Source organism: Jaculus jaculus, chromosome 6, assembly GCF_020740685.1.
Source record: "Jaculus jaculus isolate mJacJac1 chromosome 6, mJacJac1.mat.Y.cur, whole genome shotgun sequence".
NCBI classification, from domain to species: Eukaryota; Metazoa; Chordata; class Mammalia; order Rodentia; family Dipodidae; genus Jaculus; species Jaculus jaculus.
In genome coordinates, this window is record NC_059107.1 from 61,730,629 (window position 1) to 61,744,292 (window position 13,664).

Consider the following 13,664-nt stretch of genomic DNA (forward strand, 5'->3'; position numbering starts at 1 on the left):
ATAGGCCCTAGTGTGCTCGCACTCTCTCTCTCTCTCTCATAAAACAAAAAAGTAAAACTTTTTTTAAAAAGTAAAGATCTTATGAATAAGCCATAGGGAAATCTATTTCTTCATTAGCCAAGAAATATATATATTTTGCATTCCTCAGCTGCCGCTAAGGTGCTTTGTTCTTCCAAGGAACCTAAGGCCACATTGGGGTGAGGCCCTCAATTCATTGCGACTAGCACCATGCCGAGCAGTCCACACCATGGCCTCCATCTCCAAGCTCACCTGCATCCACTCAGCAATGAAGGGACCGTCATGGAGGATAAGGTCAATGCCCTCATTAAAGCAGCCAGTGTGAATGTTGAACCTTTTTGGCCTGGCTTGTTTGCAAAGGCTCTGGCCAATGTCAACATTGGGAGGGTCGCCTGCTCCTGTGGTGGGTGCTGGGCCCACAAGAGGCCCTGCCCGATGCCACCACTGCCCCAGCAAAGGAGAAGAACATGGAAGCCAAGAAAGAAGAGACTGAGGAGTCTGATAATGACATGGGCTTTGGTCTTTTTGACTAAACCTCTTGTAATACACTCAGTAAAAAGAAGTATGTTGTTGGCCATTAAAAAATGTCTGTGTGTGTGTATGTGTGTTTTAAAAAGGGGCAGGAGAAATGGCTTAGCAGTTAAGGTGCTTGCCTGCAAACCTAAAGACCCAGGTTCAATTCCCCAGTACCCACATAAGCTAGACGCACAAGGTTTCACGTGTATCTGGAGTTCGTTTTCAATGGCTAGAGGCCCTGATTTTCTCTCTCTCTCTCTCTCTCTCTCTCTCTTTCTCTCTACCAAATTAAAAAAAAAAAAAAGTCTGGGCAGAAGTACCCAGTAGAGGTAGATAATGCTGTGCCTAAGAAGCCATAGACTGCTGTAAGAAAATTTTAGTGTCAGAGGTGAGATACCTTCCAGTGAGATATTGGCCAAGAAGGCCTCTAATGTCCCCCAAATAATATAGACAATTGCAAAGGATCTTGGTTGCCCACCAGAACTAGATGGGAAGACCAGATCGCTGAAGACACTGCAAGCTTAGGTTGCAGAACACTACAAAAGCAAGCTGGGGATGGGTGTGGTGGTGCACACCTTTAATCCCAGCATTGGGGAGGATCACTAAGAGTTTGAGGTCACTCTGAGATTACATAATGAATTTCAAGTTAGCCTGAGCTAGTGCAAAACCCTACCTCAAAAAAAAAAAAAAAAAGCAAGCTGGAACTCAGAAAGAAAGCCTCCTTCCTATTGACTAACTTGGTGCTGGAAAGAGCTATATAGCCTGTTGGGAGAGAAAATTCAAGTATTAACCACAGTGGACTTTGTCTGATACTGAAAACCTAATCAATCCTATGGCTGGGGAGAAAATCCTATGGCTGGGGAAGGTCATAAGCTTTGGGGGTAATGGGGAAGCTACTACTGTTGTTTGGTTAAATAGATATATTATACCTACCAAATTGACCTCTAAGTATTTACACTTATGCCTAAATATGATTGTTACTTATTATACTAATGCTACTCTCACCTTTGGTTAGAGAAGTTTCTCTTTTCAGAAGTGATAACTACTTGGGAGACTTAAAACTCACCAAAGGGCTGAGGGGATAGCTTAACAGTTAAGGTGTTTGTCTGTAAACCCAAAGGACCCAAGTTCAATTCCCCAGGACTCGCATAAGCCAGATACACAAGGTGGTACATGCATCTGGAGTTTGTTTGCAGTGGTTGGAGGCCCTGACATGTCCATTCTCTACCTCTCTCTCTCTCATAAATAAATAAAAATAAAATATTTGTTAAAGGGCTGGAGAGATGGCTTAGCAGTTAAGGCACTTGCCTGTGAAGCCTAAGAAACCAAGTTCTACTCCCCAATACCCACATAAAACAGATGTACAAGGTGCCATATGCATCTGGAGTTTGTTTGCAGTGGCTGGAGGCCCTGGTGTGCCAATTCTCTCTCGCGCTCTCACTCTCTCATGAAAAGACAAATAAACAAATAAATAAATATTTTAAAATTTTTGAATAGCTCATCAAAGTGCTAGGAAGCCTTATATTTGGCCATCCTGGCCAAATGAGCCAACAGGTGCAATAGTGGCACATCTGTCATGGGGGAAACCAACTGCCCTCTAATTGGACTGGAGGCCTGCTCCATGGGAGGGAATACATCCCTGATACTGAAAACTTAAAAAGTGACATTGGAGTGTTCAGCACTAAGTGAAACATTTCTACCAAGGTTCAGGGATAATTGGGGAAGAGTTGGTAGAAAGAATGTAGAACTAAAGGTAGGGAAGGGAGCCGGGTGTGGTGGCGCACACCTTTAATCCCAGCACTCTGGAGGCAGAGGTAGGAGGATCACCATGAGTTCAAGGCCACCCTGAGAATACAGAGTTAATTCCAGGTCAGCCTGGACCAGAGTGAGACCCTACCTCGAAAAACAAAACAACAACTACAAAAAAAGGTGGGGAAGGAGTGCTTTGGAATACTACCTTCCAGACTTTAAATGGCCATTGGATTTGTGATCTCAGAGCCACTAACACACTACACAAGACCTGCATAATATGAGGGCAAAAATGATGATATCAAAATAGAAGAGGGCCTGCTTGGAAAGAAGGAGTTCAGTAGAGGGGAGATAGGGTAGGGGTAACAAAAGAGGGTAGCAGGAAGGAATTATGATCAGGGCACATTGTGTCTATGAATGGAGGTTTTCAATAAAAAAGTTTTTTAAATACATGTAGTATGAAGTAATTGGTATAAAGGGAATAGAAAGGAAGGGGGGACTTAATAGGATGGTATTGTGTATATGTAACTAGAAGAACAGGTTAATGGGGGTGAAAAGGCCTAGAGTGAGGTCAGGGGAAGAGATAGAGTAAAGGAAAGGTGGAGGGAGGGTTAATCAAAATCTAAGAGGATATAAATAAGTCATATGGACACCTACATTTTTGGACAATGGAACACACAGGATCCATAGATTGTTACTAGAAAATGTTCAGTGCCAGGGATGGGATACCTTCCAGTAAGTTGTTGGCCAGGGAGGTCCCTGATGCCTCCTAAACATCATAGGCCATTGCCAAGGCCCTTAGTTTCCCACCAGGTATAGATGGTAAGACCCTATTGCTGAAGACTCCATATACTTGGGCTGCAAGGTCACTGAGAAACCCTGCTGGAGCTGAGCTGAAAACCTCCTCCATGTAGAAGAGCTGACAGAAAGCTGGAAAAAGCCATTCTGCATGCAGTTCAATGGGAGAGAGGGAAATCAACAGTAAAGATACTCAACAGTGGACACTGCAAGCCTTATATTTGGCCATCCTGGCCAAATGAGCCAACAGGTGCAATAGTGTCACATCTGTCATGGGGGAAACCAACTGCCCTCTAATTGGACTGGAGGCCTGCTCCATGGGAGGGAATACATCCCTGATACTGAAAACTTAAAACAAGGGTAGTCATGAGCCCTAGGGGTGTAACATCTGCTGCTGTCTTGCTAAGTGTATATATTACGCTTATCAAACTGCCCAGTAAGTACTTCTCTTAATGTTCATACCCTTATATTAATGCTACTCTCACTTTGGGTAGAGAATCTTCTCTTTTCAGATGGCAGTGACCTTGGGATGACTCAGAAGGTATCATGGTGCTAGAAAGAAGTGACTGCAGTGCTCACTACTGCAATATCTCTATCACACCTTCCAAGGCTCAGGGCCTAATGCAGAAGAGGTGGCAGAAAGAATGTAATATCCAAAGGAAGGGTAGGACTCCTTACAATGTGCTCCTCCAGACACAAAATTGGCCTGGATATCCATGACCTCATAATGCCTGACACTACCTACACAAGACCATCATAAGAGGAGGAAAATATTATAATATCAAAATAAAAGAGAGACTGATTGAGATGGGGAGGGGATATGATAGAGAATGGAGTTTCAAAGAGGAAAGTAGGGGGAGGGAGGGTATTACCATGGGATATTTTTTATAATCATGGAAGTTGTTATAAAAATTTGAAAAAAAAAACAATTGTAAAAAATAAATAAAAGAGAGATTGATTGAGAGGGGCAGGGGATATGATGGAGAGTGGAGTTTCAAAGGGGAAAGTGGGGGGGGGGAATTACCATGGGATGTTGTTTACAATTATGGAAGTTGTCAAAAGAAAAACAGTTTGAAAAAATAATGATAATGCAATGGTTGAATAAGTGAATTTTGAATAGATTTGCATGACAAGGTGATACTAAATGTAAGACTATTTTTGCATGTATACGAGGGTGTATGTTCTTATGTGTGTAGCGTCATGTCTATGTAGAGGCCAAAGGTTAATGTTAGGTGTATTTCTTGATAGCTTTCCACATTTTTTTTTATTTTTTTATTTTTATTTTTTTTTTGTCTATTTATTTATTTATTTATTTGAGAGCGACAGACACAGAGAGAAAGACAGATAGAGGGAGAGAGAGAGAATGGGCGCGCCAGGGCTTCCAGCCTCTGCAAACGAACTCCAGACGCGTGCGCCCCCTTGTGCATCTGGCTAACGTGGGACCTGGGGAACCGAGCCTCGAACCGGGGTCCTTAGGCTTCACAGGCAAGCGCTTAACCGCTAAGCCATCTCTCCAGCCCTTTTTTTTTTTTGAGACACAATCTCTTAACTGAATTCAGCTTACTGATGTTGCTAGTCTAGCTAGGCAACTGACCTCAGGGATCTGACTCCTGAATACTGGTATTAAAGGCAGCTGCCACCCCCCATTCCAGGCATACACATGGATGGTGGGACCTGAACTCAGGTCCTCATATTTGCACAGCAAATCTTTATTCCCCAAGCCATCTAGCCAACCATCTGGAGCTATTTGAATGTATATACATGAGTCAGTATTGCAAAAGTATTCCCACTTTTTGGCATCTTAATTTTAAAATGATAGTCCTTTTCCAGTTAGTCTATTATTTTGGTGGAAATTAAAAGTCATAATTAGGGCTGGAGAGAAGGCTCAGCAATTAAGGAATTTACCTGCAAAGCCAAATGACCCAGGTTCTATTTATTGGGACCCACATAAGCCAGATGCACAAGGCGGCACAAGTGTCTGGAGTTCATTTGCAGTGGCTGGAGACCCTGGCGTACCCATTCTCATTCTCTCTCTCTCTCTCTGCCTCTTTCTTTCTTGCCCTCAAATAAATTAAAAAAAAATATTTTTAAAGTCATAAGTAGAGCTGTGTATGGTGGCACATGCCTTTAATCTCAGCACTTGAGAGGCAGAGGTAGGAGGATTGCTGTGAGCTCAAGGTCACCTGAGACTACATAGTGAATTCCAGGTCACCTAAGATAGAAGGAGATCCTATCTTGAAAAAAAAAATCAAAAGTCATAATTAGGGGCTGGAGAGATGGCTTAATATTTAAGGCACTTGCCTGCAAAGCCTAATACTTGGGTTCAATTTCCCTGTACCCACATAAAGCCATATGCACAAAGCGGCACATGTATCTAGTGTTTATTTGTAGAGGCTACAGACCCATTCCCTCCCTCTCTCTCCCTCTCCCTCTCCCTCTCCCTCTCTCTCTCTCTCTCTCTCAGAAAGAAAGAGCAAGGGTGGAGGAGGAGAAAGAGGAAAGAAGGAGGGAAGAGGAGAAAAGAGAGAAAGGGTGAGGGAGGGAGGAAATCAAATCCTAAAAATAACTCCCAATTATAAACTAATGAGGAATGATTGGCCAAGGTAGGTAAGAGAAGGGGGACAGAGAAGGACCTTGAAATGGGGTCCCTTGCCTCTAGGGCAGATGATCAACTCCTATGCTAGTGGTCATGGACGCCTGGGGCACTGATGAGCTTGGGAGCTGAGCTGAGCCTTGCAAAGGAAGCTAACTTCATCCCTGCTGCAGCCTCATTGGCAGCCTGCCTTGTCAGTCGGGTAGCCCCACCCTTCTCTGTCAATGCTTTAAAATAAATCTTTAGGAAAAGAAAAAGGAATGGGGTGGATGGGAGAGTAAGAGACAAGAAGTGGAAGAGGGGAGAGATAAAGAGGAAAGAGGAGTACAATGTCCCTGCATCTCCATGGCCTCAGGAAATGGGGAGGGCGAAGAACTGCTCTTCAGCTCTCTGTCAGAAATCACCATGGAGACAGAGCACTGGTCTCTTCATGATTAATACTCCCAGGCAGCTGTCTTCTTGGAGTCTTTTAAAATATACACAGTATTATTTGAACACAATGATATTTAGAGCAGAAAGATCAAGGTGGGGTGTGTGGGAGACAGCAGTAGTGTTAACAGAGCTGTGACTGGGCTGGACCCTTCCCCAGGAGAGAGGAGGCAGGCTGCCTTCCCTGCCATTCCTTCCAGCTTGCATCCTGGATGCAGAGCTTCCAGCCTCAGGCATGGCAGCAGAATCACCATCTGAAGGGCCTGTGTAGCACCTGGCACCAGGCTGTGCTCAATGAACATTTGGTGAATGAATTTGTTTATTCATACATTCCACAAGAGTTTGTCTAGAAAGAACACTGTCTTCCCCTCACCTGTCCACATAGAAATATAAAATTCCTAACCCTATATGGGATATCTATGTCATCCCCACCCAAAGCTCAGGAAACATCACAGCATAGGAAGTGGAAAGGGTGTGAGAGCTGGATGATGGGGAGGTGTGCTGTGGAACTCTGTCTTCTGGATATGACATGGTCAGTGCACTTAAACTCACAGCAGCTGTGGTTACTGCACGAGACAGAGCCAGTCACCATTCTGTCATGGGTGGGGAAGGAGCTCATGAAGCCCCTCTCTTCCCTGAGGAGGTATTGGTAGTTACTGGTTACTGGGTTAATGGTTACTGGGTATGTGGGAGGGGGCATTCTCTTCAGTGGTATATCCACTGGTAGGTGGTGGGAAGAAGAAGGGATTTTGTGAGAGAGATAAGATAGGGTGTGGGGGTCTATATGATAGATATACAATATTTTATTTCTGTATGTATGAGATTTTTGAAGAACAAATAAAAATATGAAATTCACTGGGCGTGGTGGTGCACACCTCTAATCCCAGCACTCCAGAGGCAGAAGTAGGAGGATCGCCATAGTTTGAGGCCACCCTGAGACTACATAGTGAATTCCAGGTAAGCCTGGGCCAGAGTGAGATCCTACCTCAAAAAACCTATATGTTTATATATGTATTTCACTCTCATTTTCTCCAAGCCCCCCCCACACAGAGCCCTTATCACCACCACCATCACCAACAGCTCCCATCACAACACTTCAGCTTGCATCTGTATAGCCTCCTATGGTCCTGTTCCCAGTAGTCACTCCAGAGAAGTCTTCAGGGATAAACGCTGATCTGGTTGTGTTTGCACATTATATCCCATTTGAAAAGCTGGAGTATGGTCATTCATCTAAAGCCATTTTGGTGTGAATCACTTTGTAAAATGAATGATGTTTTCCTAGATTATCTTGTGGAATAGACTAGCCTGGGCAAACCACTCAACACCACCACAGAATAGTTATTCTGCAACTCACTTAGGCTTTTAGAGTCTGTTTGCTCATCTGTGAAATGAACCTACAATTCCTTACTCCATGGACATATAAAATGATATCATGTATGCAGAGTGCTCAGTGTATGTGACTTCCCTTTCGGAAATGCATGTTTTTGTATCTGAAGTGTGATTAAAGTAGAACTCAGAGATCTCAGCACTCTCTCTTCTCTTCCCCCCTCCAAGGACCTTTATTCCATTTGGATCCAGAACCTCTTTTTAAGCTGTTAAAGCTAGAGGGAAGGAAGGGAATGCTCAGATGGTCCCCATTATGTGCCCTCCCTGGCCTTAAGAAACCAAATGTAGATGTAAATTATCCTCCAGAGGTGTGTATGTTCACAAAGAGGAACACACAGAGGTGGGAGTGTGCAAGCCTGTACGCAGAGCACAAACAGTTGCACTTCTCTTCTACTCTCTGAAAGCAAATTAGGGTGCCTTGGACTCTTGTCCCAGCACAGACCTGTCCCAACAGCCTTTGGCAGAGTGCAGTGATGGCCTGGCACCTCACCACAGGACTAAGGGAATTATCCATGACGAAGAAGAAGGAATGCTGTGGCAGAGGGAAGAACAGCAGAAGGGATGGGCGACATAGGGCTGGCCAATCTGGCCTGACGGGAACACCTGGGGAGCCCTGGACACCAGCCCAGCCAAACTCCTACCTTTCCCCTTCCCCCAAGGCAGCAAGGTGCCAGTGACTGTGAGACATGTGTGCCCTGAGTGTCTGGTGTGGGTTCACCTGGCCTTGATGATGTATTCATCTTAGGATCAAACCCTGAGTCTGAAACAAAGAAGAAAAATAGTGTTTTGTGTGTGTGTGTGTGTGTGTGTGTGTGTGTGTGTGTCAGGGGTGGGGGTGTTCCTTACAGATTAGAACTGGCCTTCTGCATTTTCTACATACACACCAAGGTACTGGGAACATAGAAACATAACTGTGACCTTTATAAGAACACACTATAAGTATATGGCTATAACGCATATTTTAGTTTTTTTTTTTTTCAAGGTAGGGTTGCGCTCATTATAGCCCAGGTTGGCCTGGAATTCACTATGTATTCTCAGGGGACCCTCAAACTGACAGCGATCCTCCTACTTCTGCCTCCCAAATGCTGGGATTAGAGGCATGGGCCACGATGCCCAGCTTCAACACATATGCATGCTTTTGTACCCAGTTAAGGCTGTATGTAACTCAGTCGGCAGAGTGTCTATCATGCATGTAGTTCTGGGTTCTATTTCGAGCCCCACATAAACTGAGCATGGTACCAGAGTCCTATAATCTCTGCACTCCTGAGGTAGAGGCAAGGGAATCAGAAGTTCAAGGTCATACTTGGTTACATGGTGAGTTGGAAGCCAGCCTTAGAAAACAACAGCTAGATCTTTGTATTTAGGCATGATGCAGTCTCTCAACCAGTTTAAGTGAAATGTACATTGTGCAGTGCAGGACAATATTTATGTGGGAATTTTCTGGAAAAAAGAAACCCTGATGGTGCTGCCTTAGGTGGTAGAAATGAAGGTGAATAGGACAAAGAAGAAACTTCACTGTCCAATTTAGAATTACTCTTGTGGACTAGTTGATTTCACATCACCACCACCATTAGCAAGTATTAAATCATGGTCATTGTGGTTTTTTATTTGCATATATATGTGTGTGTGGATGGATGGATGGATGGATGGATGGATGGATGGATGGATGGATAGATAGATAGATAGATAGACAGATTTTTTTGTTTTTGTTTTTTTTTTTTGAGGAAGGGTCTCATGCTGACCCAGAATTCACTCTTTACTCTCAGGCTGGCCTCAAACTCAAGGTGAGCCTGCTACATCAGCTTCCCAAGTGCTACGAATTATAGGTGTGAACCATCATACCCTGCTGACCATTGTGTAAGTAAGTTAAATTTTTGTAACACACACATTAAAAAAAAATGGAAAAACAGGAATGACCAAAAAAAATAAGTGAACAAAGGCACTGATCGCTATGCTTACTGAGTACATCTGGGACTTAGATTTCCCTTCTTTAGCAAGTTCATGGGTGAAGAAACTGGTGTTAGGAGGACGGAAAGGGCGGATTCAAACCCCAAAACCTGGACTCTGGACGTCCAGGCGGCCCTGCCTCCTGCCTTCGGGCCCTGCGGGCCGGCGGGTCGCTAGTCGATTAAGCTCTGCCACCCCGGGCGCGCAGCTCCTGCAGGGCGCACCCGTGGCCTGGCGCACGGGGCTCCACGCTCCGGGATGCGCGCGCACGCAGCGGCGCGGACCGGGCGGCGGCTGTAGCTGCGACGTCACAGCCCGAGCTTTCCTTTTCGGGAGTCCCCGGCACACATCCTGTGTCCATGTTTGGTCATTTACGTCACGGCGGCAGGGCTGGGGCCTCCCGAAATGGCAGTGGCCCGGGGAGTCGGAAGCCCAGAGCCAGCGCCACCGCGGCTATATAAGTGGGGGGGCAGCGGGCTGGGGGAGCCCGGCTGCGCTGCGGAGAAGCGAGGAGCCGCCGCCCGAGGGCCGGTGCGGCTGAGCCCGGGCGCCGCGGACCCCCGACCCGTCGTCCAGAGTGAGCGCCGGGAACAGGGAGCGCGGGCGTCCGGGTGCGCGCGCCGCGGGGCGCCCCGACTCCCGGCCTCCCCGCCAGCTGCGCACCCCCCAGCCCAGCGGGCGAGGGCCCAGGCGCCCCGCAGCCGCCGCTGCGCCATGCTCCATCTGCGGGACTTTTCCGGCCCCGACGAGCTCGTCTCCAAGTCCGCTGAAGGCTGCAGCGCTGAACCCAGCCCCGAATTGCCCCGGCTGCCCGCCAGGGACGCTCCCTCGGCCCCAGCCTACCCTGGAGGTAAGGAGCGGGCCAGGGATGCTCAGACCGCGAAGCGGCGTGCGGGACTCGCGGGGTTGCGAATAAGCGTGGCCTGGGACTCTGGAGCCTTCGGGAGAGGCGCAATGGGAGGCGCAAGTGGGGTCCGGGGGTGCGCACTCCCATTTCTGCCCCCCACCGGACTGCCAGCGCCCTGGCCGGAGCTCTTGCGTGAATCATGGAACCCTTTTGCCTTGCACGTGTGTTTTGCGTGTGCACGTTTGTGTGTGCCTCCTGGGACATGTGCTGGCGCTGGATCGGAATGTGCAAACAGCACTCTGCATGTGGCCCTGCGGCCGGAGGGGTTTGTGGGTAGGGGCTGCATACTCGGAGGCATGGTCTTTGAAGTGCTCCGAGCTGATTCCTGCTCCCTTTTCATCAGGCGACTTCTTGAGCTGGGCTTTAAGCAGCTGCGGTGCTGGGGGGGACTTAGCCGACTCCAGTTTGCTGGAGGGCCCCGCGCCCACTCCCCCTCCCGGCCTCAGCTACAGCGGTAGCTTCTTCATTCAGGCGGTACCGGAACACCCACACGACCCGGAGGCACTCTTCAACCTCATGTCGGGCATCTTGGGCCTGGCACCCTTCCCTAGCTCAGAGGCGGCAGCGTCTCGGTCCTCGCTGGACGCCCCTTTCCCCACGGGCCCCGATACCTTGCTGCCCGGTCCGTCGGACCTTTACTCCGCGGATCTGAGCGCAGCCGCGTTCTCGGAGGCCTTTTGGGAGGCTGCGCCTTCCGCGGGAGGCCCCTCGCAGTGCCTGTTCGAGCCTCAGCTCTCCCCACCCGACGTCAAGCCGGGCCTGCGGGCGCCTCCGGCTTCTCCAGCGCTGGACGCAGCCCCCGCTTTCAAAGGCCCCTATGCTCCGTGGGAGCTGCTTTCTGTGGGGGCTCCAGGGAACTGTGGGCCCCAGGGCGGCTACCAGACCGCACCCGAGTCTCGTTTCCCCTCGATGGGGACCAAGATCGAGGACCTGCTGTCCATCAGCTGCCCCGCGGAGCTGCCATCCGGCCCAGCCAACAGACTGTACCCCAGCGGGCTCTACGACGCGTTCTCGCTGGGCCCGGGTGACTTAGGGGAGGGGGCCGAGGGCCTCCCGGGGCTCTCGACCTCTCCCAGCGGGGAGGGGGGCAGCGGCAGCGAAGGCGGAGAGTTTCTGGCCGGCCCGCAGCCTCAGCTCTCCCCGCTGGGCCTGCGCGGCGCCGCCCCGGCAGACTTCCCGAAACCTTTGGTGGCCGACGTCCCCGGGAGCGGTGGCGCGGCGCCGTCGGTGTCCCCGGCCAAGGCGCGGCCGCCACGCAAAGGGCGGCGGGGCGGCAAGTGCAGCGCGCGCTGCTTCTGCCCGCGTCCGCACGCCAAGGCCTTCGCGTGCCCGGTGGAGAGCTGCGTGCGGAGCTTCGCGCGCTCCGACGAGCTCAATCGCCACCTGCGCATCCACACCGGCCACAAGCCCTTCCAGTGCCGCATCTGCCTCCGCAACTTCAGCCGCAGCGACCACCTCACCACGCACGTGCGCACGCACACGGGCGAGAAGCCCTTCGCCTGCGACGTGTGCGGCCGCCGCTTCGCGCGCAGCGACGAGAAGAAGCGGCACAGCAAGGTGCACCTGAAGCAGAAGGCGCGCGCCGAGGAGCGGCTCAAGGGCCTCGGCTTCTACTCGCTGGGCCTCTCCTTCGGCGCGCTGTGAGCCGCGCGTGCCCGCCGCAGGGCCCGGCCCCGCCGCCCCCGCACGCCCCGTCCCCGCACGCCTGGGAGGCCGCAGCCCCGCTTCCCGGTCCTCCCGCGCCCGCCGCACACTCCCCGTTCAGCACCGGCTCTGTGGAGAGCTCCTGCCGTCCCGAAGCCGCCTTCCTCCCTTCCTTCCGCCAGCAGCGCTGTGGGGGACAGTCTTCCCAGGCCTCCCACAGAGTAGGCGCTTCCTTGGACCGAAGCCTCGTGTCACTGGGGTACGCCCCACGCCCTCTACGCCCCGGAGGCAGGCTGGGGCTGCGCTGAGCGGGGCTCGTGAGAACTTTGTACAGCAATGTCGTTTCCAGCAGCCATTGGACGTGACGTTTTGCTTTGGGGTTATTTTCTTTCTGTTGTTAATTTTTTTGTAAAGCAGACGCTACTCTCAAGCAGTTGATAAAACTGTTTATTTTTGCAATTAAAATCATCGTGCTAAAAGTTTATTGAATCTGTTATGTGAACTCCTGACCCTTCTCTCCCTCCTTCCCAAACCAGGACAATGCATGTAAACGTACGGAGAAAGTACCCAGGTCGATGCGGTGCGGGCCTTTAACCCAACAGTGATAAGCGCACTGGCCAGACACTGCAACACATAATAGGCATTGTTTAAATGCATGTTAAATAATGGATTTACTCACACATGAGGTAAGGGATAGAGACGCTTTCTGGAACTAGAAAGTATTTGGAACTATTAATGAAACCCTGCGTATGTTGCCCTCCTTAACCCTTGATCTCCAGTGAAGTAGGCATAAGTCCCATTTCAAAGGTGGCAAAGCAATGTACGTTGCTTGCTGAGTGACCCACCGGAAACAGATCAGGCCCAACATTTCTGACTCGAAAACGAGTGTTCCTTTTCCAGAATGGATGCATTTGAGCCTAGTAAAGCCATTTGGAAAGACTTCCCACCAGGTGATGAAAAACAGGTTTGGCACTAGAGGGAGCCCTGGGCAGGAGTGATGGCCCCAAGGGGCTGTCCTTTTTCAGTGTTATTTGTGAATACTGCGTCCGTGCTTGAGTCAATGTGCATCTGTTCAGGAGTTGCACACTGTCAGGGCCAAGAGGGTTTCAGAGTCTGGCTAGGCCATGCCTGCGTCTGGTAAGGGACAAACCTGAGTGGCATATACCTGCCAGTGCCTTTCCCAGCTTTGCTTGCAAGTGAACATTCAGGGTTTTGGAGGGCAGGCAGGAGGGTGGTGATAAAAGCATGATACCTAGTGGGGAAGGTGGGCTTCCCTCTCTACTCTCCAACCTCTCCCGAAAACTTTTTGTCTACCTTTAGAAGACTATGGAGCATAAAAACCTGCTGTGTGCCCATTTCTCCTCCACAGTGACTGCTCTATGCTAAGGCAGGGAAGGGACTGTCTGAGAACTCTGTGCTTCTCTGCTATGGATTGAGCTGTGACTGAGTTAGGAAAGCCCTCGGTCCTATGATCCAAGTCAAGCAGCTTCTGCGACTCTGGCTTCTTTGCTCTTCACTCTTCGATATGTTTGACCTGTCCCCGCATGGTTGACCAGAGACAAAATGATCCAGCCACAGACTTCTGTCCTTTCCTCTCCCCTGGTATTAAGTGCTCTCAAGACTGAGGACTTGTATCTAATAAACCAGTTGTGGCAAATAATTTGATGATATCTCTTC

The 13,664-nt window shown here is 49.6% G+C and overlaps 1 protein-coding gene across 1 annotated transcript; it reads left to right on the forward strand.

Annotated features, from left to right (window-relative positions):
• Window positions 1-10,135: 10,135 nt before the first annotated feature.
• Egr4 (early growth response 4) lies at window positions 10,136-11,987 on the forward strand. Its single transcript, XM_004668232.2, has 2 exons — window positions 10,136-10,286; window positions 10,687-11,987. Exons 1-2 carry the CDS (start codon window positions 10,151-10,153, stop codon window positions 11,985-11,987), a joined length of 1,437 nt encoding a protein of 478 aa, XP_004668289.2. The 5' UTR covers window positions 10,136-10,150.
• Window positions 11,988-13,664: the final 1,677 nt, after the last annotated feature.